The sequence below is a fragment of the Chiloscyllium punctatum genome, chromosome 15, assembly GCF_047496795.1.
Source record: "Chiloscyllium punctatum isolate Juve2018m chromosome 15, sChiPun1.3, whole genome shotgun sequence".
Taxonomy (NCBI): Eukaryota; Metazoa; Chordata; class Chondrichthyes; order Orectolobiformes; family Hemiscylliidae; genus Chiloscyllium; species Chiloscyllium punctatum.
The window spans coordinates 42084612-42108672 of NC_092753.1; the positions used below are offsets into that span (position 1 = coordinate 42084612).

At 38.8% G+C, this 24061-nt stretch overlaps 1 protein-coding gene across 1 annotated transcript in view; it reads right to left on the reverse strand.

Moving 5' to 3' along the window:
* pola1 (polymerase (DNA directed), alpha 1) overlaps positions 1 to 24061 on the reverse strand; it is a 288061-nt gene that overhangs the window by 26028 nt on the left and 237972 nt on the right. The window contains exon 36 of the mRNA XM_072585034.1: positions 23586 to 23682. Within this exon, the coding sequence (XP_072441135.1) occupies positions 23586 to 23682 (97 nt within the window). The remainder of the gene's footprint in view (positions 1 to 23585; positions 23683 to 24061) is intronic.

Below are 24061 nucleotides of genomic sequence, written 5' to 3' on the forward strand. Positions count from 1 at the left end.
TAATTATTTATTCCTGTCTCAGTACACATTACCAAATCTAGAGTAGCCTGCTCTTTTAAATGATTCAGCCAGGCTACCTTTGCCAATCTGATGCATTCAATTTACATGTAGATTAAAATCGCCCATGATTAACATTGTACTTTTCCCACAGGCACCCATTATTTATTCCCATATACTCCATCCCATAGTGTGATTACTGTTAACGGGTCTATACAGCTTTCCCAGAACCTTCTTTTTCTTTTTACGTTTTCTGATTTGACATCTTGACCTCCAGAACTAAGATCATCTCTCTTCATTGTACCAATTTCATCCTTAATTAAGAGCAAAATCTGCACCTTTTCCTAGCTTTTTATTCTGTCTAAATGTCTTGAACTCTTGGATATTCAGATCACAATCTTTGTCATCTTGAAGTCAGGTCTCTGTCATGGCCACGATGTCATACAAATTCATTGTCTAGAGTTGTCAATTAATCAGTACTGTTATAAATGCTAATGCATTCAGAATCAAACTCCTTTTACTGTTTTGTAACTTTTAGCTTTACCTGGTGTTGTACTCTTTGGTAGGCATGCTGAGCAAACCCAGCCAGGCTTTGATCATCATTTTCCCTATTGTATTCTGACCCATCTGACTGACAACCCACTTATCATAGAAGCTGTTATGAGGGAAAAAGAATTCTAAGAACACTCGAGGAGGTTACTGATATGGGGACAGTGGGCAGATTTTGACACAAAGTTGAAAATTTAAAATTTGATATTTTGATGGACTTGGAGTAAATATAGTACAACAAATACTGCATGAAGAATTAGAATAGGATGGGGACAGAGTTTCAAGAGGAAATTGTAGGCATGGAATAATTTATTACTCCCATCAGGTGCCAAATGTCAAATGTTTTAAACATAATTTACAAGTAGATAAAAAATCATGTGACATTCAATTTAAAATAACTTTTACATTTTATTTTTCATCTATTTTACAATACCATGGAATTTACAATTTGTTTTCAAATTCACTGCAATGTTATACATCTAAATAAGGAGGTAAAAATCTCTCTAAGAAGCATCAAACCAAATACATTGTTAAAATCTGCCTTTTCATTTACAGTCCCTGTTGTGCACGTTACATAGAATAAAATACGCAGAGCAGTCTGACTCTTGAAGCTGGAACCATGGTTTCAGTAATGTAAGGTCTGCCATCAGAACACTTGCCATTCATTAAAAATTTGCAACAACTATCCAAATACAACATATTTCCCATCCTTAAACATTTCACATTCCCAGGACAAGTAGACCCACTACCCAACACCATAGCACAGCCATCAATTCATCTGTGAACGTCCAGCCTCTCCATCACTGTTTAACTCATATAGGCGAAATCATTCACTAACAGAAACAAGGTGATGGCACTTTAGAAGATTTTCTTAAATTGGCAAAAAAAAGTTCTCTTCTGTCACACCACCTCAGACCCAGAAAGACAGACCTGATCCTCGACATCCACAAATGTCCCTCTTCACTGATACTATTAGAGGTGTTGTGGTTCTGTTCACCGAGCTGGGAATTTGTGTTGCAGAAGTTTCGCCCCCTGTCTAGGTGACATCCTCAGTGCTTGGGAGCCTCTTGTGATGTTTCCTCCGGCATTTATAGTGATTTGTATCTGCCGCTTCCGGTTGTCAGTTCCAGCTGTCCACTGCAGTGGTCGGTATATTGGGTCCAGGTCGATGTGCTTATTGATTGAATCCGTGGATGAGTGCCATGCCTCTAGGAATTCCCTGGCTGTTCTCTGTTTGGCTTGTCCTATAATAGTAGTGTTGTCCCAGTCGAACTCATGTTGCTTGTCATCTGAGTGTGTGGCTACTAAAGATAGCTGGTCATGTCGTTTCGTGGCTAGTTGGTGTCCACTGCAGCGGACAGCTGGAACTGACAACCGGAAGCGGCAGATTCAAACCACTACAAATGCCGGAGGAAAGATCACAGAAGCGCTTCACAGGAGGCTCCCAAGCACTGAGGATGTCACCTAGACAGGGGACGAATGTCTGCAACACAAATTCCAAGTTTGGCGAACACAACCACAACAACCACAACAATCTTCTCACAAACTTTGAACTATTAGAGATGGAAGAATAAGATTTAAAAAGGCATAATGGCCTGGATTTCCTGCTGTCATTATTCCAGCGGAGATGCAGGTTGTGCATGAAGGAGCTGCAGTGTCCCCATCATAGCACAATCTGAAGGAATTGCTGGAGAATCTGAATATTCTGCCAGGCAATTCCTCTGCACAAAGACTCTTCAAAACATTTCCAGTTAAATCAGATTTGTACAGTTCCAACAAAATTAAGTCAATTAATTACTTCAGAAAAATTTGATGATTAAATACATAGTCCAATTTTTGAGTAACTATTCACAGACCCCATACTTACTTCAAACATCTACAACTACACCTCCATCAGATCCTAACCAATACCCCCAGGGGCCCATACCTTCACCCCCAACTGCCAGCCCTGAACCTTCACCTCCCCACAACTCAAAAGTCCCAATCACCAGACTCATCACTCCCCTTCATGCCAGACTCAATATATTCAACCCACCACAATCTACCCCAAACCATGCCATGCAATCTTGCACCCTACCTGCTTCCCACATTCAATTCTCCTCAGCTGGTACCCTACACCCCTATCCAGATGGCACCCTGCTTACCTAGCACTCAATCCTTACCAAGTGGAATCTTACTTCTGGCAACTTATCCTCTCCCCAGCAGGCATCCTAATCATCTGGCGCTCTATTATCCTGGTGCCCTACACTCTACCCACTCGGGACCTAAACACCACACTTATGTATTTAAGTCATCGGGCTGCAATGACCACTGAAGATCAGAATATAGCAGCTGATTGCCTTGTAAAAGGGTGATTTGCCTTCCACCGACAGTTATGAAAGAACTGTCAGAATGAAAGTATGCCCCTGCACTTCTGAGGAAGACCCAAGCAGAATCTCCTCTGAGAAATGCAGCCCAATATTTACAAGTGATGATGATCACTTGATCCACCCTAAGTCATCCTTCAAATCATCCATTATGGCATCTGACTCTTTAAATTAATCCAGCAATATTGCCTTGCTACTCTATCCAGAAGTTCACCCCATGTATTAGCCAGTCTGTCTGAAGAAGAAATTCTCAATATTAACCCAAGCTTTACTTTTTTTGCTGTTTTGAATCTGTATCCATTCAATTTTTAAAATTACTTTTAAAAAAATTCTGAAATTGCTTGGCCCCCTCAACTGCTCTTTGCTCCCTGGCAAAATCAGACAAAATACCGATGGTTTCTGGCACTCCCTCCCCACCACCTCTCAACTTTTCCATTGCCAAATTGTTTTTAAAGTTTGGTCGTCTGGTATTTTGCCCTGGACGAACCTCAATTTCCTCCAGTTTAACATTGAGAAGAACAAAGTCAGCATATTTAACCTCCATCACAATCTTCATAATCTGGCTCGTGATTCCATCCCCATTGTCTCAGACTTTACCACACCAATCATAATCCTGTGACAACCGACATCCTCTTCATCACAGACAAAGCTTCAAAGGGAGATAACACACTATAAACAAACCTTTAGCTGCTGGGAAAGATCTCACTTTGTGAACCCATTAAAATAAAGCCGCTGACTGCATGAGAGATATGGCAAGTCTTCCCTTTTCAAGAATACACAAAAAGGTGTTCCAAGCTAGCTTGGCACTGGTGTGAGCATGCTAATGACCTGGTGTGTACCAGTGGGCCAGGGTACCCATGTGTACAATCCTGGCTTTCAATGCTAGCATGCCATGAAGGTCCAGTTGAGAAACCACTCACTAATTACCCCTGCATTGCAGGTAAATGACTCATTCAAAATGCTATGAGCTAGATATCCAACCAGAAGGAAACAAGACTCTGAGTGCTGCCAGCCAATCACTGCCAAAAGGGGAAGGGGCAAAAGGGGACAAAACAAAAGGATTTCAACTAAACTGCAAAGAACTTCAGAAACCTAGTGTTCAACTGTGAACAAGCCATGGTCTGCTCTTCATGAGCAACCTACAGAGTCTGCTCTGGATAACTTGTATGCATCTTTCCAGCAAGATGCCTGTTATTATGATAGCGGTGAATCTTGCTCTTAAGCAGGAAGAAACCTTTTTGCTTGCATTAGTAAGTTATTATTCACTAAACTCGCCTCATTGATATGTGGTTAGGGCATGCACTATGGGTAGCAACTGCACTCAGCACCCACTCACAGATGTTAGCTTCGGCTACACTCCAGTCTCTCTGCACCATTGCAACACATCTCTGAAACTTCTTAACATGGTCTATACTTCAACCTTACACTTTGGCACTTTCACTGGAATGCTACTAACAGGACAGTTTGCATGCTGGGACAGGCACCCAACTCAAGGATTGAAACAGGCTGCATGTCAGGGCTTCGTGCTTGTCCTCTCAGCATTCAGTCACTTTGTGCCGGCTTGCCTGCCTCGTCTTGCCTTTTTGAATATCTTCCCCTCAGCTGAAAGGGCAGGTATGATAACCCAATGCTGTGGTATGGAAATTGGGGAAGTCAATCGTGCAGATTTGAGGCAGCATGCTGTGCCGCAGAAGAGACAGTGATTGGATAGTAGACAAATATAAGGGAAAGAGGCAGACAATTGTGCATTAAAGAACACGTGCTTCTTTTTGGTTCCCTTCCCATATATGGTCAGTGAAGTGCAGCTCAAGGCTCCCAGCACTTGACCTCGTGCATGACTAAGCTTTTAATTAGTGCCAGCACTAAGAAACCCAGGAGGTCCTGGCAGTCAGGGGCATGTCAGCCTATCTAAGGAGGAAGATGGAACAAGCTGGGTGCCACACAGTCACCATGCATAGTTAATGAGGTCAGTTGCAGAGGGTAGTGTGAGAAACCTCACTAGGGGCTCACAGAATGAAACCCTCCATGAAACTGACTGAAATTCATCCTTAGTTTATTTCTGGTAAAATTCAGCCCATATGTTCATTTGAGACTGGCAAAAAGGGAAGTGATCCTTATTAACTTAATGTTGGTACAGCTAACCAAGAGGACAGGTAAACCAAGGGGAGTGAGCACCCTCCCCCACCACCGCCCTTATCTGGAACATTTACAATTTGGGGTATCCCATCTAAAACTGCAACAAACTGAGGAACCCCATTTGGAGATGGCTCATAATGCGATTCCAAACACTCTTCCAGCCAGCTTCTCAGCTTTCACACTCTGTGACATTAGCTCACCCCAGAAAAACAGCAGCTAGTGAAAGAGCAACTTAATAACCAATCACGAATACTCAAAGATATCAACAGATTCTGCTCTTGCTGCAGACATGAGTCAACAATTAACACGTTTAAAATACAGCACCTCAAAAGCTCTTTCATGGCATAGCATTGACTGCCTTACACACAGTCTCTTTTCAACGTATTACTGGTGTGTTTGTGTGTTTGATATTTCATTTTTTATTATTTTTTCCCAGGGTTCATAGATAATAAAACACACATTTCACTTCAAGAAAACCTTAGTAACTGGCTATTTCATTTTATAGCAAGCTGTTTTAATCGAAGAGTGATAACTGCATGCTTTAAAAAAAAATTGCTGCATGCAACTGAGAAGGAACTAAGAACCAGAAAGCAGACTATGCCTCCTTACCTGGTTGTAATGCTGTGAATTAGAGAGCTCAGATTGCAAAGTCAGTATAACTTTTAAGATAATGAAACCAATCCTTTATTAATAATTAATTGAAGGAAAGGGAATCATTCCCCACCCTGCAAAAGAGTCAATCGTGAAAGGTATCATTTTTAAAATCTTTAAAAACCTGCCATATCCACTGCATCTTCAAGAATAAAAATCAAGAGGCCTTTGTGAATAAAAAATTCTAATTCATGATTATAGAGTAGTGTGACAACACCAATATTTATAATTTTACTGTCAGCTTGTTAATGTCATTTCAGAAAACCTTCAAGCAGAAAGTAATAAGAATTTGTTCGTGTCATGCAAGTGTATGACACTGGTGTTCAATAGTACTGAACCTACTTGGGTTCCATTTCAAACATAATGCACAATGAAAAGAAAATCTAGAGAAAGAAAGAAAGCACAGAAAAGGATAAGAATTTCTGTAAGGGATTTCTGGCTTTGTGTGAACAACTGAACAGTTCTGAAACAAAATATGCCTGTGTAGACACAGCGAATCACTGACACATACAGAAGAAAATTCTCAAATTGAGTCATTTGGCTGGGATGGTATAACAATTACTTTAGCAGTAACAGCAACAACTTGTATTTATACAGCACCATTAACATAGTAAGCCATGTCAAAGCATTTGAAAGAAGTGTCATCAAAAATAAATTGATACGACAGGCACTTGGGGAAAAGAAAATGACCATAAGATTGGTCAAAGATGTGGATTTCAAGTAGTACATTAAAAACAGTTATTTGGTAGTCTAGAACGAGAGAAGTGCTGAAAAAGAAACAGTTGTTAATTTTGCACTTCTAAGAACAATGATGTATCTTACAAATTGTTAAGGAATACCAACTTTTATACTGTACAGGTGGAGTGTGCTAATTGATTCTCCATGGCACTGCCTCCTATCAATCAGTTCATGATGATTATAGTTAAATCCAAGTTTTGTTTCCATTTTAAACCAGGAAGGTTGACTCAGATTGGTTCAGGCACTGCTTTCAGAAATGAAGCAGTGAATGGTTGTTACCGATTTCATTGTGTTGAAGCAGGAGATGTGTGTACATTTTCTATTTGCGAAGAACAAAGCCTGTGTGTTTATACAGTTTCCAGTATACACAAATATCACTCTACAAGCCCTAATGACAATTCTAAATTAGCTATCAGAGTTATTCTTCACACACTCAGGATTATGCAGTAAATATTACCCAATCACAGAACCACATCCAATGTTGGACACTGTACAGTGAGTTTTGCAAGTGTGAATTGGTTGAGGACAGTCAGTACCTTGTTTATTGCAAATAGCCGAAAGAATATATTGGTTTCCCCTTGTATGTTAAAGGAGAAAAGTGGGTGAAGGAGATATTTAGGGAAGAAAATCCAAGGATAGGGTTTTTCTCACTGAAGGCAAAGCTGCAAATATGAGAGTCTTGAAGACTGGAGATGTTAATTGCCTGTTGCAAACATAAATTCTTTATTTGAAGTCCGTTTCTAGTAACTGTTCTTTTCTCCCCTTCCAATTTTTAGGCATCTCTACAAAGTACAACATTACCATGTTGTGGTGGCAGGGTAGGCAAATGAGAACAGCTCTAGAGACCTGACACCAGGCCATCCAGATGTTTTTCAATCACCTCAAGGATGTGGTTACTTTTTAAATTTAGTATTTAGATGCTGAATTTACTAATGCTATGCTTATCTTGTACTGGACACTTCAGCCGTAAAAAGGACGATTTTGGATAGTGCTTTCAGTTTGTTCTTCCCCTTAGCCATGTCACTTGTCAAAGGTAAACAGCAGACTATTTATTTTTGAACTACCTGGATTAGCTGGGAAGGTATTCCAAGGTAACGGAATTGGAAAGCAACAATGAAATCCATCCCCATTTGTGCTCAGACTTTGAATATCCTTACTCTGGCTACAGACTATTTTTATGACTGTTGCTGTTTTATTAGCGGATTGATCATAAATGTGAAACTCGCTGCCCAGAGACTAAATTCAAGCAAATTAATGAAAACATTAATGAACTTTTTATATGGTCTTTGAAGTGTTAATATTTTGATCTAAGAGATGAGGAAAACACAAATGCCTGCACATTGGTTAAAGGTTCACATTAATATGAACAGTGACAGAAATGTTTATGTAAACAGAAAAATCCAAATTAATGTTTAGAAACGAAGGATGCAATGAAATGATAACATGCAAACTTTGACTTGCAACATCAGACAGAACCTTGTGTTCCTGGAAGTCGTGAGCTTGGAGGCTGGAAGGGCACTCACTTGATTGGGCTGCGGCATATTCAAAACCTGGTATTGTCTCAGCTCCACCACAGCTGAGTCTTGGGCAGGAAGATCCATGGTCAGCCTTCCTGCTGCACCGTTGGGAACCTCCATCCCTGAACTCCCAACCTGAGAACCCTCTAGCTTACTTTCCTTTGCTTTCCTTCCTAATCCCAGGATTCTGGTAAAGTTCTTAGGGCAGCAGCCATGCCACCACCTCACTGAAACTCAATGGTATTGTCTTCATTGAACTTGTCCACAAACATATGGGATTGAAATTTATCAAGAGCTTGGCTGAAATAAATGCAATTATTATTGTCAAGCCTTTTCTTATTCAGGTCTGCTGAAGCCTCAAACTCCACCACAAAGGAGGACTAGGGCAGCAGTTGCATGGGAACACCAGCAAGCTCCCTCCAAGCCATATTCCAACCTGATGTGAAAGTATATCGGTTCCTACACCACTGTTGGGTCAAAATCCTGAGTCTCCTTAGCTATTAGTAGTTCTTCACTAAATGGACCCCACTGGTTAAAGAAAGCAGCTCCTCACCATATTCTTGTGTAATTAAGAAGTGAAGTAAATATTGGCCTTGTCAGTTATGCTCACATCCCAAAATTAAATGAGTCAAACATTATTGAAAATTTTTAGTTGTCATAATATGCTTACAGAACAGGGTCACTGTATTCTGGAAAGAACAGATTTATGAAATACTTGGTGCATGTAATAATATTGTTGAAGGAAGTAGACTGTATGAGCAGGCATATCAGCTGTAGAAAGGTAGAATACGAGATAGAAGCTGGAAAGAGCTATACAGTCAACCATTCAACATGATCAGAGCCGATCTTGAGCACCAACTCCACTTACCTGCTTGTACCTTGCATTACCTGACTTCTAAAAAACCAAGAATGTGTATATGCCAGTCTTAAATATATCTAGCATTGGACCATCCATAACCATCTGGTGTAGAGAACTTCAAAGATTCACAATGCTTTCAGTGATTAAATTTTTCCTGTAATTGGATCAATTAAGAGTGACTGTCCTCAGTATCAATGCTGCATGTTGTGGCATCAAGCAGCCCTAGGAAAACTGGAGTCAAGGGAATTGGGGAAAACACTCCACTAGTTGGAGTCATAACTGTGACGTAGGAAGGTGACTGTAGTTGTTGGAGATCAATCATCTTTACTTCCAGGGTCTCTGCAGGAGTTTCTCAGAGTAATGACCAAGGTCCAAACCATCTTCAGTTGCTTCATCAATGACCCTCTTTCCATTTTAAGGTCAGAAGTGGGGAATGTTTGCTCATGGCTGCACAATGTTCAGCACTGTTTGCAACTCCTCAGATACTGAAGCAGTCTATTTCCAAATGCAACAAGACCCAGATAATACACAGCAATACTGGGCTACGAAGTGGCAAGAAATATTCATGCGGCAATGACCATCACCCTTCAATTTTAATGTCATTAAGATCACTGAATTCCTATTGTCAACATCCTGGGGGCTTCTGTTAACCAGAAACTGGATTAATATGAAGTTGCCATAATCTTACTAGACCACAGGGCTCTCATTAGAGAGAGGCGATTGATGTTGGTTTAATCTGAGGGTCTGTCTGCCTCAGACAAAGGAGTCTTTTATGGTAACTTCAGCCAGTGCAGGAACTGAACCCATGTTGCAGACATCACTCTGTATTGGCATATGACTAGGCACACAAATACCATGGCTACAAGAAGTCAGGAATGTGATGGAATACTTCCCACTTATCTGGATGAGTGCAGCTCCATCAACACCCACAAAGTTTGACACCATCCATAATTGGCACAACATCTACAAACTTTCACTCTCTCTACTGCCAATACTTAATACCAGCAATGTGCACTGTCTACAAGATGCACTGCAGAAATTCACCAAAGCTCCTTACAGAGCACCTTCCAAACCCATGACCACAACAGGATATGAACAAGAGGAGCAAATGCATGAGAACTTTATCTTCAAATTCCCTTCCAAGCCACTCACCACCTTGACTTGGAAATTTGTCATCATTCCTTCAGAGTTGCTGAATCAAAACCATCAATCCCTAACACCATTGTGCGTGTTCCCTCACTAAATGGACTGCAGTGGTTTAAGAAGGTAGCTCACCACCATTTCTCAAAGGCAATAAGTATGGGCAGTAATTGCTGGCCCATACAGTGATGTCCATGTCCTGTAAATGAAGAAAAGCAAAAGTCAAAAATCATGATCTCCCTCCCTTGCTATTTGAAACCGTGCCCCTTATATCTGTGTACTTGGTACCAGAGAGCAGATGTGTCTTTCTGCAATTATACAGGACATGGTGAGGCCACTCCTGGAATATTGACCTCTCTATCTTCGGAAGGATACCCTTGCCAGAGAGGGAGTATAATCTTTAACAGACTGATTCCTGGGATGGCAACACTGATATATTAAGATAGGTTGAATTAGTTAGAATTATATTCGCTGGAGTACAGAAGAATTAGGGAGGAATCTCATAGAAACCTGTAACATCCTAACAGGGCTAGACTGAGTAGATGCAGAAAGAATGGCAGGGGCATTCATAACCAGGGATTATAGGCCAAGGATATGGGGCAAACTGTTTAGGACTGTGATGAGGAGAAATCTTTTTGCCTAGAAAGTGGTGAGCCTGTGGAATTCACTACCACAGGAAAAAAAAATCAAAGTCAAAACATTGTATGATTTCGACAGGGAGTGAGAAATAGTACTTGGAGCTGAAAGAATCAAAGATATGGGGGAATCAGGCAATTGAGTTGGATGATAAGTCATGATCATGAATCGTGGAGTAGGCTCGAAGGGCTGGATGTCCTATTCCTACTTTCTATTTTTCTCTAACCCGAAGTCTCTGAGTATTTGTTCTGTCAAGCCCCTGAATTATTTTGTATACTTCATGGACCGCATCCTGCATTCCAAACTCCAGAGAGCATATGCCCAGTTTGCCTCGTCTTTTGTCATGGGACAACCCTTTCATTCCAGCAACCAATCCCAGTTGGGTTTTGTTGTACTTTTATAATGTACAACAGTCCCTTTCTTAAACATGGAGACAAAAGCTGCAGATAGTATTCCAGGTGTGTTCTCAACAAAGCCCTGCACAATTGTGGCAATATTTCTTCATTCTTGTTCTCCAATCCCTTTGCAATAAAGATCAAGAAATAGGTGAAAATGTGGGGAAGTTTTAAATAAGAATTTTATAAATATATGGAATAGGTTGTTGGACAAATTCTCCCCTGTGGCTATTTGCTGCATACAAAGTGTAGGCAGGATGTTGTGGTGACTTGTAATCTCTTACATTTCTTTTGACTGCCTTGGGCTGTCACTGGATTGGCTTGCCCACAGCCTCCTGAAATTGATTAGATTAGATTACCTACAATGTGGAAACAGGCCCTTCGGCCCAACCAGTCCACACCGACTCTCCGAAGAGCAAACCACCCAGATCCATTCCCATACATTTACCCCTTCACCTAACACTGCTGGCAGTTTAGCACGGCCAATTCACCTAACCTGCACATCTTTGGACTGTGGGAGGAAACCGGAGCACCCGGAGGAAACCCACGCAGATATGGGGAGAATGTGCAAACTCCACACAGACAATTGCCCAAGGCAGGAATTGAACCCAGGTCCCTGGCGCTGTGAGGCAGCAGTGCTAACCACTGTGCCACTGTGCCAATCTTTTATTATATTCCCTAAAGTGTGGAAACAGGCCCTTCAGCCCAACCAGTCCACACCGACCCTCCGAAGAGTAACCCACCCAGACCCATTTCCCTCTGACTAATGCACCTAGCACTGGACAATTTAGCATGGCCAATGCAAATGTGCAAACTCCACACAGACAGCCTCCTGAGGCTGGAATCAAACCTGGGACCCTGGTACTGTGAGGCAGCGGTGCTAACCGCCGCCCGACCTGACAGTTTCAGTATTTGGTCCTGCACCTCTCCGAGAAGATCACCACATAACATTGGGAAGGAGCACTGCATCACGATGCTTACTCGTTCCAGGGCTGTTTGGGGTAAGTGGACCAGCTTAGCTTTTCTGCCTTTTGTTAATAATAAGATTCATGTGAATGGAAAATGAAATAATCTGTTTACTGAAACAGATTCTGTGTGGTGTCCCAGAAAATTTCATAATTCAATGAAAGCATTATTTTGTTCCTTTGGAGAAGAACTGACAATGGCTACTAGCTCAAATTTAATAAATAAACCATACTATTGTTTGGCTTGATTTTTAAAACAATTGTGCCAATATCTAAAATGGAGGAAAACAACTACATTCAATTTAATCTAGCTTCTCAACTTAATTACAATGTCTGTATAAAATGTAATTTCACATTAATTTCTTTACTGGTTTGCAGATGACACCAGAATTGGAGGTGTAGTGGACAGTGAAGAAAGTTACCTTAGATTATAACTGGATCTTGATCAGATGGGGCAATGGGCTGAGGAGTGGCAGATGAAGCTTGACTTAGATAAATGCGAGATGCTGCATTTTGGGAAAGCAAATCTTAGCAGGGCATATACACTTAATGGTAAGGTCCTGGGGAGTGTTGCTGAACAAAGTGACCTTGGAGTGCAGGTTCATAGCTCCTTGAAAGTAGAATCACAGGTAGATAGGATAGTGAAGAAGGCGCTCGATATGTTTTCCCTTATTGGTCAGAATATTGCGTATAGGAGTTGGGAGGTCATGTTGCGGCTGTGCAGGACATTGGTTTAGGCACTGTTGGAATATTGTGTGCAATTCAGGTCTCCTTCTGATCAGAAGGATGTTGTGAAACTTGAAAGGGTTCAGAAAAGATTTACAAGGATGTTGCCAGGGTTGCCAGGCTTTGAGCTATAGGGAGAGGTTGAATAGGCTGGGGCTGTTTTCCCCAGAGCGTCGGAGGCTGAGGGGTGACCTTATAGAGGTTTATAAAATCATGAGGGGCACAGATAGGATAAATAGGCAAAGTCTTTTCCCTGGGGTGGGAGAGTCCAGAACTAGAGGGCATAGGTTTAGGGTGAGAGGGGAAAGATATAAAAGGGACCTAAGAGGCAACTTTTTCACGCAGAGGGTGGTATGCGTATGGAATGAGATGCCAGAGAAAGTAGTGAAGGCTGGTACAATTGCAACATTTAAAAGGCATCTGGATGGGTATATGAAAAGGAAGGGTTTGGAGGGATATGGGCAGGTGCTGGCAAATGGGACTAGATTGGGTTGGGATATCTGGTTGGCATAGACAAGTTGGACAGAGGGTCTGTTTCCAATCTGTACATCTATCTGACTCTATTCACCCTTTCCCAACTAAGAAAACAACGTCTTTTCTTTTATAAAACAAAGAAATACTGTGAATGCTGGAAATCAAACAAGAAAATAAATTGTTGGAGAAATGCAGCAGGTCTGTGGACAGAAAGCTGAGTTAGAACTTCCAAGTCGCCCAGTGATTCTTCTTCAAAACTTTATTTAATGTACTTTGGCAGTTGAGATCATGTACAAATTGTAACTGACTCACTTTTCGCCCTCTCCAAGAATCAGGCCTGATGTCTCCACTTTTACAGTCTGGTCAAGTCCCACCTGTTTCAGAGGTGTGTAATAACATCTCTCACCAGATTGTTTAGAAAAATAGATAAAATAAATATGTTTTCTTTGTGGTTATTGATGTAGGCAGGGTTAGCATGAAGCACCTTTTGAAGCGATAGCACTCCCAAGTTAGGGTGCAGCATGTCCAGTTCTGGAGGAAACGTTAGCTCCACCTACTCCAATAATATGCCTGAATTTGTCTCTTGAAAATAAGAGTGTTCTATGCACCGGTGACATTTCTATTTCAATCACAAACTACTTCTGGCACCTTTTCGACTGAAACCTCCAGTTAATTCCAAAATACCTGCAGAACTATATTGAGGCTATGTACCCCAGTTAGATTCAATTTGACTAAAAGTTTCTGCATACAACATCCATGCCATTGGTAAATGGAAGAAACGTCTACCTCCTCTAACTGAGTCGAGAAGAGTGGATGCTAACTACAGACCCTTGGACTCTCTCAAGTTCACCAAAGTGAATTCTTGCAAGGGTTCACAAACCCTAATACACATTGTCCATTTGAAACATGATACTCAGAAATTGTAAAATCGTCCACCAGCTCAAACTCAGTAAGTAAAATTAAATTGTCAGTTCATCATGGGGGAGCATCAAACACATACATAAACCCAAAGGAAACCACTTGTACAGATAGCCAACAAAGCAACTGAGAAATCAGTTTCAAAAGTTTCCACTTCTGCCTCTTGCTAATGCAAATTTGGAACATATGGGTAATTTTTAAGCTGCCATCAATTGCAAAATCTTTTGAGAATACCCACAAACCCCCAAGCCAGTTGTAGAATCACAATACAAATAGTCATTTTCTGTGGTGTAGTTCATATTAAAGTTCAAAGCACTTCAGTAAAATTGATGTAAATAAAGCAATTTTTTTTCTAGTTCCTCAGTAAACGGCTCAAGACTTGAAATGCAAAATCATTTTACACTCTTGATGTGAATTTATGAAACAACAAAGTCAAAGTTCATATTCACAGATACTTCTGCAACATTGATAATACAGATCAACACCAGAGATCCTCATTGTTACCTTGACTATTTAGCCTGAAACATATTCTCTTCCCTACATATTACAAGGTAGAACGCATCATTTCAAAATAAAATCGGAAGGACAGGCAGATACAAACCAACATAATAAATGGGGCAGTACACATTTTCCTTTGATGCACAATGATAAAACATGAAATGGAAAACATAAGCAACACACCATTCTTCGAACCTAATAGGATCTTGCTGCACTAGACTTTGCTTTAAAAATCAAACAATTCGTTAGTCACTTTGACCCCAATTTTTTGACACAAGGTTTCTAATTGAAGGATAATAAGAGAAAGTACTACTGGAAAGGTATTCAACACTTCCTTTAAATGTGACAGTAAATGTGTGAAAAAGATTAGTTTTGTACTTTAGAAGAAATTGAGCTTTTTAAGTAGCAGTTGCTTATATAAAAGAAAGTGTCTATATAATCTTAAAAAGATATCACTTGTATACTAAAGCATTTTATAATAAACACAGGCTGTCAAACCTTACGAGTGATAAGTTATCAGCCATGTGTCAGAATGATCCTCTGAGGTTTGAAAAGCATGTGTTTACCATAACTGCTGTACATTAGTCTAACAGAAGTTATCAACCTCATACTTTCTGCAAAGTAAATTTAGTGTGAACAGTCAAATATACATTCTCATTGCTAGGATACGATGCTGGGTGTATGGTGCTGCATGAGTATTCAGCGTGAATAAAGATATTTTACGACCAAAATTTAACTTCTGCAGACCTGTGAAAAGGCTGTTTATAAGACGCTTGGCACTGCTGACTTCCAGACACCATTCTTGAATCAAGACAAAGCTGATGTCAACCAGTCTGCCACCTGTAGCTAAATAGCATTGAGGATCTGTTCAGTACATAAGTAATAGGGAGCACATTTGTGGCAACATAGCACTTAAATTCTGTGGGTAACCTTTTCCTGCATTTCTCGCACCCCCCCCCCCCCCCCCATAATACATTACTACATCGAAAATTATTAAAATGTATGCACCCTCCAATATTACAATAAATTTCAATAATCACATACAGTAAGAGAGGGAAAGGAATCTGTAAAAAGCATTTATGACACATCATTTTGAAGATAAGCCATATGAACCCTGTTAGATTTCTCAATGTCCTGCTGGTCCATAAACATGGAATAGTCAGTCAGCTGGCAGCAAGCAAAAATTATGCAAATGTTACATTAAATGAAAATGGGATAAAGTCACTGAAATGGCACCAACAAATGCCCAATTGAACAATCAATACCAGGTCAAATCAGCAAAGTTACAAATTGTTCCTGCAAAATGTGTGCTCTTTGGGGACGACTGTGGACCACAGCATAAAATTAGTCGAGGCTTTCCTCATGGAAGTAGTGGGTTATGCCAATTTTGCACCAAAAACACTGGACAACATAGAACGAATGGTGGAGGAATATATGATTGTGCTGAAGCGTGCAGCTGGCTATGTTAGGAATGTATTTAGCTCAAACAAAATTATCATCTGCTGTGATCTTCTGTTGTCAGCAAACCTAAAGTAAGAAAAAAATATATTTTGTTGCAGAAAGGGAAAATACTTCAGCAATTTTCTACAATTTGTTTGGGGCAAATAGCACTTCATGTCATAAAAAAACAATAAATGTTTCAAAAGAAAAGCATATATGAGAAAAATTAATTCTTATAATATTCAAAACTCAGTGAAGCAGAGGGAACTTGACCCCAATGCGAAGCATTTTCACTGTCACTCAAAAGTAGGTAATGCTGTGTGTCCACTTAGAGACAAAAAAAAGGGTTATTCAGTATATTATTTGCAGTAAGGCCTGTGCTTCAGTGCCACCATATTACTGCAGCATTAAAAACTGTCACATCGCCAATCAATAACCCAGAATGTTGAAAAGAATTCCAGATCACCCTTGTTAAATGAGTTACTATTACTGAAATATATGATCCATTTCGATTACCTAAGCACCATCATGCTCATCTTTCATCCCAATTACAACCTCTATCATTTCCTCAATCTAGAAGCTGTTTTCAATCAACATGTTCACTTATTACAGTGGGTTATGGTAGCTACCACCTCTTCTTGTATTGAATTCTTGATTGGACAAGCCCTTTGAATTTAACATGCACCATGATTGCATGTATCAAAAACAGGGTGCCAATCACAATCTTTTAAAAGGCTATTCGCGTTATACTTCATCATGGAAATGAGTACCAAAGTGAATTCAAAATACAGGGCCAGCATGTAAAACTAGGGTACCTCACGACAGAGAATGAATCTCATTATAGCAACCTTGCCATGAGTTTCTGCAGAAAATGCCTGATAAATTGATTTTATTTGTTTCTCCACACTTTGTGTGTTCCATTCTTTCATAATTGCATGCTTTAATCGCTCCTTTTACCAATTACAGGCTCTCATTTTCTATACATTTTTCCATTTCTCCTTTTGCTCACTAGCTGTTTTCTTCTTTCTCGTGCTTTCTCTATTGAAACTGTGCACTGGAGGACAATACCATACTCTGAACAAGTTAATGAAAGAGTAAGTATAATAGGATTTTCAATTCTTGCGACAATTATTTAAATTAATCGGTTCAATTCCCTACAATAATGCTTGCAAAAGATTCTCAAATCATTCAATATAACAAGTATATAGATATGTAAATGCAATTTTTTAAACAAAAAGGCATTAATTTTCATCAATTAAGTACAATTGTCTACATTCAGTTTTTTTCAATGCATCAGTGTGCATTGTGTTCAAGCTCTGAGCATTCAGTGACAGAAGTCGAGATTCTTCACCAGGAAATCCAGTTCCTATTGTGGGAAGTATTTTTTTTTAAATTCTGGATGCTGGAAATGATTATTCTGGATTTAAATTATTTAATTTGCTGGCAGTCAGAGAAATCCCAATCTTATCACTTGCTGTGGATTCAACCAAGATCTTGGAGATAAATGACCAGTGATCTAAGGCACACAATATTTTAAGCTGACAAAGTATTGGAAAGGAGATCAACTTTAAGTTTCAGTAGAACCTTATGTCACTTCAACACATGCACATCTTCAAATGGAAGGCTAAATAAGCAATGGACATAAATAAGAAAGACATATTTTATCATTACCTAAAATAACTTTAGGTAATTGCCAGAAACAACTATACTGATTCCCCACAAATATGCATCTTTCTGTCTGATTTGGCAGTCTAGAATCTAGAATTCTAATCAACAAATAGGGACAAAATCCAAAAAATTTATTGTATAGATATCAGGTTAAAAAAAATTTCAGCACAACAACTCTTGTGTCAGTGCTTTGTACCTTTAACAAAAGAGATTCGATTGTATATGGAAGTTTTGTGTACCAACTGTCACCAGAGCCTGGCATTGGTGCGAAATACAAAAATAAAATCACTATCTTCCAATGGTTTTTGAGTGTCTACAGATACTTGCACAATAAAATAGAGGAAGGCAAAAGAGAAAGGAAAAGCAGAAATGAAATAAAAGGTGCAAGGAAGCCAAAATTGCACCAAATCTGGACCTCAATTCAAAGTATCCTGCACAAAGCACAAAGATGGTATCCAACTGTGAGACCAAACTGTTGATTCCAGCAATACAAGTAAATTTTGAAACTAGGGCCTGAAGCCCAAGATGGTCCATGTTAGTGGTATTTTGTCCATCTGAGTCACAAATGCTGTCTTCAGAATTCTGTGTGAAAATTACATTTTTTAAAAATTCTGTTACTGTATACTCGAAAAATATTTGCTGCAATGATAGCACTCCAATGCTTCCATTCATCAGTTAGGAAGGGACACTGTTGTTTTGTTGTGATCTTCTTCAACACAGTTAATAGATTCAAATTTTCAATATAATGTAGAAGAGTTACCCAAAAGGAGATGAAACATGTAAGAACACTGTGGTACTTATAAATGTGGTCATTTTGACAAGCTGCTAATGTACAAAAGACTTTAGTGGCATTCGGTTTTGATCTTTTTAAAGAAAAAAGTCATTAATGATCTGGTTGATGGCATCCAAAAAGAGACATCAGCATACACTCAAAGAATCACTAACAGCCAGTCAGGAATCCAGCCCCAAAATAAGTGCGCTTTAAGTTAGCATGGCAACAGCAATATTGATGTGTCTTCTCTTATTGAATATTGGTTCAGAGATGAATTGCTTGGAAAATCCACAGAGACCTCTCTCACCAGGACAGTCTAAAATCATGGACTCATACAGCCCAGTAGGTGGTCATCAAGTCCATCTTGCCTGAATGGGCCCTTTGAAAGAGCTACCCAGTGTTCTCGCTTCCTTTCTTTCACCATGCCTGAGTAAATTTATCCTTTGCAAGCGTATATCCAACTTTCTTTTGAAATTCCCTTAAATAGCTCAACTATCTTGACAATAACAAAATCTCAAATCTCTTATCTTGAAAGGTTGCTATAAACGTCATTATTTGGTAATACCATTTGTTGCTTTTTGCTTGAAATTAGTTCCTTCTTGGGTGCTGAAGAACCAAATATCTCCTTGACCCACTTGCATTCATCTCTTGTTGACCCACCAAGGTGCAAAATTGACAATGATTGTAAAATAGCAGGCCCACACTATTTATCTCCTCTAGTGATGGGAAGTTCTTTATAACATGAGATTGCTATGCAGCAATGACAAAGAGAAGCAAGACCAATACATTTTCTCCCCCGACTTTTGGAAAAAAAAAGCTTCAAAGCAGTCATGGCAAAGAAGAGGAAACACAAACTAAAACTGATGTGCACTGGAAACTAGGAGGAAACCTTGTGTCTGCACAGTTACGGTAATATGCCAAACTCAGAGGCAGCTTTCTCCGAGTAGCCTCTCCTTATTTGGATAATTGCCTAATGGTTTGCACAGAACAATGACGTGCTCTGAAACAAAAATCTAGCAACCTTAAATGTTAACCTAGTTCAAACTGAACTAATTTTCATTAATATTAATTCATTTGACTTCTTTGACTACATATAAATATAGATAAAAGCAAGTCCTAACAAAGACAACAATTTCATGAAACAGAATTTCCAAATTTTGTTGAAGGACTACTGTTAAGGGCATCAAGGGATGTGGGAAATTGGAGTTGAGGTAGATCAGCCATAGTCTTTACTGAAATGGCACAGAACAGGTTCCAAGGGTTGCCTGGCCTATTCGGTTCTTTTTTCTAATGTATCTATTCCCAACTCACACTAAATAATACTAAAAATTCTGAAAAAGATTATTGGCAAGACACATGGTGCTGAAAAATAACCATAAACTGGAATTGAAAAAAAACACTGACACCATCAAGCATTCACAACTTGCTTTCTCTAATCTGAAACTGGCATTAAATAAGGCTTGTAAAGTAATCAGTGTGGTGAGCTGGTTAAACATACTTCATTTCCCAGTTAGTCAAAAGTAGTAAATTTAATTCAACCAGTCAAAAAGTATTCTTGTCTGTCCTACCACAGCTGCTTTTCTACCTATTCCTATAAGAGTCACATGTTGCATTGTTAATAGCCTTTGTTTACATAGCAATATCGTGCTTTTGTGGGGCTTCCTCAGGGGAGAGATGGGTTGACAATATCCAGTGGCTAAATACAGTAACATTAGAGATACACAAATTGGAGCATGCACTTCTTTTTTTTGGATCACTTTGGAGTCAAAAAGAATGAAAAGTTTCTCTAATTGATGTTTAGGGAAAGTTAGGTACCTATAAAGTTATGTCAGCCAAGTAAACATGCTTCATCAATGTCTCAATACATTACACATTAGCTGACCTCACAGATGCTACACATAGCAGCCTGAAAGAAGATGGTAGTTTTGAAGTTCAGAGCATTTTGACTTTCACATTTAATGAAACTGCAGTGCACTATTCCAAAGAAGCATTTAAGCCCGGGTTGTACAAGGTGGCAATGTTCCACAGATACCAAAGCCTGTTGAAATATGTTCAACAAAAATACAGCTCCTCCGAAAAATCAAGGAAACTGCTGTACAATTTATACATTTGGTCCACCTACCAACTCATCCTCTGACCAATATTCCAATAGCTTAACTGAAACAAGCATAATTTTGAATGGAATTTGCATGCTATAATGCAGGGCACGAAATTTAAAAGACACAATATATAGAGTATAAGAAAACAAAGTATGATGCTAAATGAAATACCAAAGACAAGATCCTTTAATTTCACTCCAAAGGCTCAGCCAGGAAAGCTTGATACGTACTTATTGTTGCTATGTGGCCACAGAAATTTCGTTTGCTCCAGCGAAGCATTGAAATTTGTCAGGTTGCCAGGAATACCCCCATATATGTATATCATTAGCAGTTATCAAAAGATTTATCAAAAGATTTCTGCTATACAACAACACAAGCTTACTATTCTCTCAGCAGAACTCTTAGGTTATGGATAACACCTGGATCCCAGTCTCCTGCTGCCAGCGTGCAGGAGAACATGCTCAGCAACATAAGAAGTTCTGCCTTTCTGCTATACTTGATGCTGATTCTTTCAGTGTTTTGGTTATTTTACAATAAGATGCTCATACATTGAGTAATTAGAAGTAAGCAAAAACAAATTATTAAAGTGAATCAATTCAAAACTTATCTCAGTCAATTATCTGCTCAATAGCAGATGGTAAATGGTAAGGCTCCCTCTTGTGCATGTGAAAGAGACTGAATTTGCCAAGGAGATTTATCAAGCATGAATGGTGTGGAAAATTGAGTTTGACCATTTAAGGTTAAAGATAAAGCAATTTCAGAAGGCATTCAAGGTGCAGATGTTCTGTAAACTTATACTCAAGGTAGTTAGATGCAAACACTGAAAGGCCGGATGCTGGTTTTGTAAAGTTAAAAGCAGGGAACAGTTTGGTCAGTACACCAAGAAGCCAACACTTCAGGTGCAAGTTGCCTGTTCTCATTTTAAAGGGTGATGCTGTTCCTCGACATTGCAATGTGTTGTCATTTGGATTTAGAAATTTCCAATCGGATTAATATTTTGTATAGTTATTCTTATGATCCAATGGCAGTGCAGTTTAAAAAAAAAGATTAAAACACATTTCCAAATTGTTTTATCCTCAAGCTTCGTGTTAAAGCTTTAATTGTTCCAATCATACAAGTTCCAGGTTATTCATTAAGGTCAGGGTTAAAATTGCCCACCTTTATGTTAAACATTCACTTGTGAGTCTATTTCTTAATAAAGCTCAAGTAACTTTTTTGTGTTAAGGTGATGGAGAACAACTGGAAAAATAGCCACTAAATCATTAATGTAGACAAGATTCTATTTTGTCTTGACGTGCAATTAGTACAGTCATTATAATAATATAATTACACTTTGAGCCCTTATTTTGCAATTACTATAGGTTTTGATGACCCAAAATAACTAGAAAAACCTTTACTTATCCAATTTAGTATCCTTGGTCTACAGTTAAGAATTCTATAACTTTTTGCTACTTGTCAAACAACATCAAGTGTAAATTTAAGATTTAATAGGAGTTGAGTTCGTTCAGTTGGCTGGTTTGCAATGAAGAGTGAAACCAACTGTAGTGGTTCAATTCCTGCACTGGCTTAAGTTACCATGAAGGACTCTCCTTCTTAACTGCTCTCCTACTCTGAGGCATGGTGATCTTCAGATTAAACCATTTGACCTCTCTCTCTAATGAAACAACAGCCTTAGGTTCTTGTAGGACTACAGCAGCTCTACCTATTATTTAAGCTATGATATAAGCCAATGAGGAAAATTAGCACTTCCAAAAAATGCAATTTCAACAAACCCAAGGACAAAATTTCCAAAGGTGATCAGTCCCACCACTGAATATAGAACTTCAGACTTTCCTCAGGCTCTCAGATCATGTCCATGATAAACAGTTTGCTCTAATAAAAGCTTTACCTTCAATTTGACATTTTAAAATTCTTTAGCAAGAATCCAAATAAAGACTAAGTAGTCAACACTAAAAATGGCACAATATAAAACAACTTTGATGAACAATGTTTAACTAAAGTGTATTCATATTTCAGGGCAGAACTAATACATTCAACAACGAGTAAACTTCCTTACTCCATTTCAAGTGTTATGCATTGTGGTACCATGTACTAAACATCATGTACAGAAAATAAATTAAAAACTGCATACAGCCGGCAGGGTGGAGTTGTAGATCAAGTTCCATAAATCTGACTTGTGCTTCCTCAAGTTTAAAAGGTTGTAGGGACCTAATTGAAGACTTTAAATTACACACAATAGATACAGCTAATCTATTTTTCTCTTGTGAGGGAATGTAGAACAGAGGAGCTTCATCTTAAAATTAGAATTAGGACATTTACGACTGAAATTGGAAGCACCTTTTCCACTCAGTAGGTGGTGGAAATCTGGACCTTGCTCCAAAACACTGAATTCTGGCTTAACTTAAATGTTTATTTGATAACTTTTTCTTGGATTTTAGTATCAAATGATATGCAGCAAAGGATGAGAAGTGTTGAGGCAGAGAACAGCGTGATTGAATAGTTTGCTCTTTGTTGCTTGTTCCTGTGATGTTATTATACAGTAAACAAAAGTAACCTTTCTTCTGGAAATACTTAAATTATGTTTATTAAATATTGCTGAAGTAAAATGACTTTTGTTCATGTGTCAAAACCAATTGGGTTAAATGCCACATAAAATGTTAACTTGCCTTTCTCAATCAAACGTTGGTTGGTTTTCTGTATAATTTCAGAATTTATATTCTTTACTCCAGAATTGTCTGAATTTGTATTACTCTGATGCACATATACCAAAGTTCATAAATCAGTGAATAAAAATGTCAAGACATGATAATGCGGGGGGGATCAAAGCTGCACAAGTAAATTGTGGAAGTCACATCTAAACGAAACATTTCTTGTGCGAGACCAAAGTATGCACAAATCCACTCAGCCAAGCTCATATTCAACCAATTTCTTTCATGAGTAAGGACCATTGCCAAGTGCAGCATCTGTACATTTTCATTGCATGAATATCATCATTAAACCATGGACATTGAACCCATTAGGAATTTTTATGCTGCTCTTACCTTTATCCTGTTCAGACAGAACCTTTTCCAGTGCATAATCCCAGTCAAATATGTAGCGGTAATAACATAGTTGCGTGTACAAGGCCTTATCAGGATACTGAAAGAGCGAAGGGGAAAGAGAAAGAAAATGATATATTAATACAACCACTATAATTTTGAATTCTGAACACATCTTTTAAAAACCCATTCACACTACAAAGTCATTAGTTGGAACTGGACGGCACAAAATTTCTATTTCCAATTTACTTTCCTACATTTCCATTAGCACTGCCATCACACTTTTTTAACTAATATTTAACCACACAACTAGGTTTAGATTGGGTTCTATGACTAAAAGGAATGTGTTCTCAGCAAACTGTTCTTTTCACATCATCTGACAAATATGATAATCTGTACTATTTGTCAAAAATGTGATTACTTATTCATCTAAAAACCCAAGGATAGTGATTCAGTTATTTGTTTAGTTTTAGATTCAG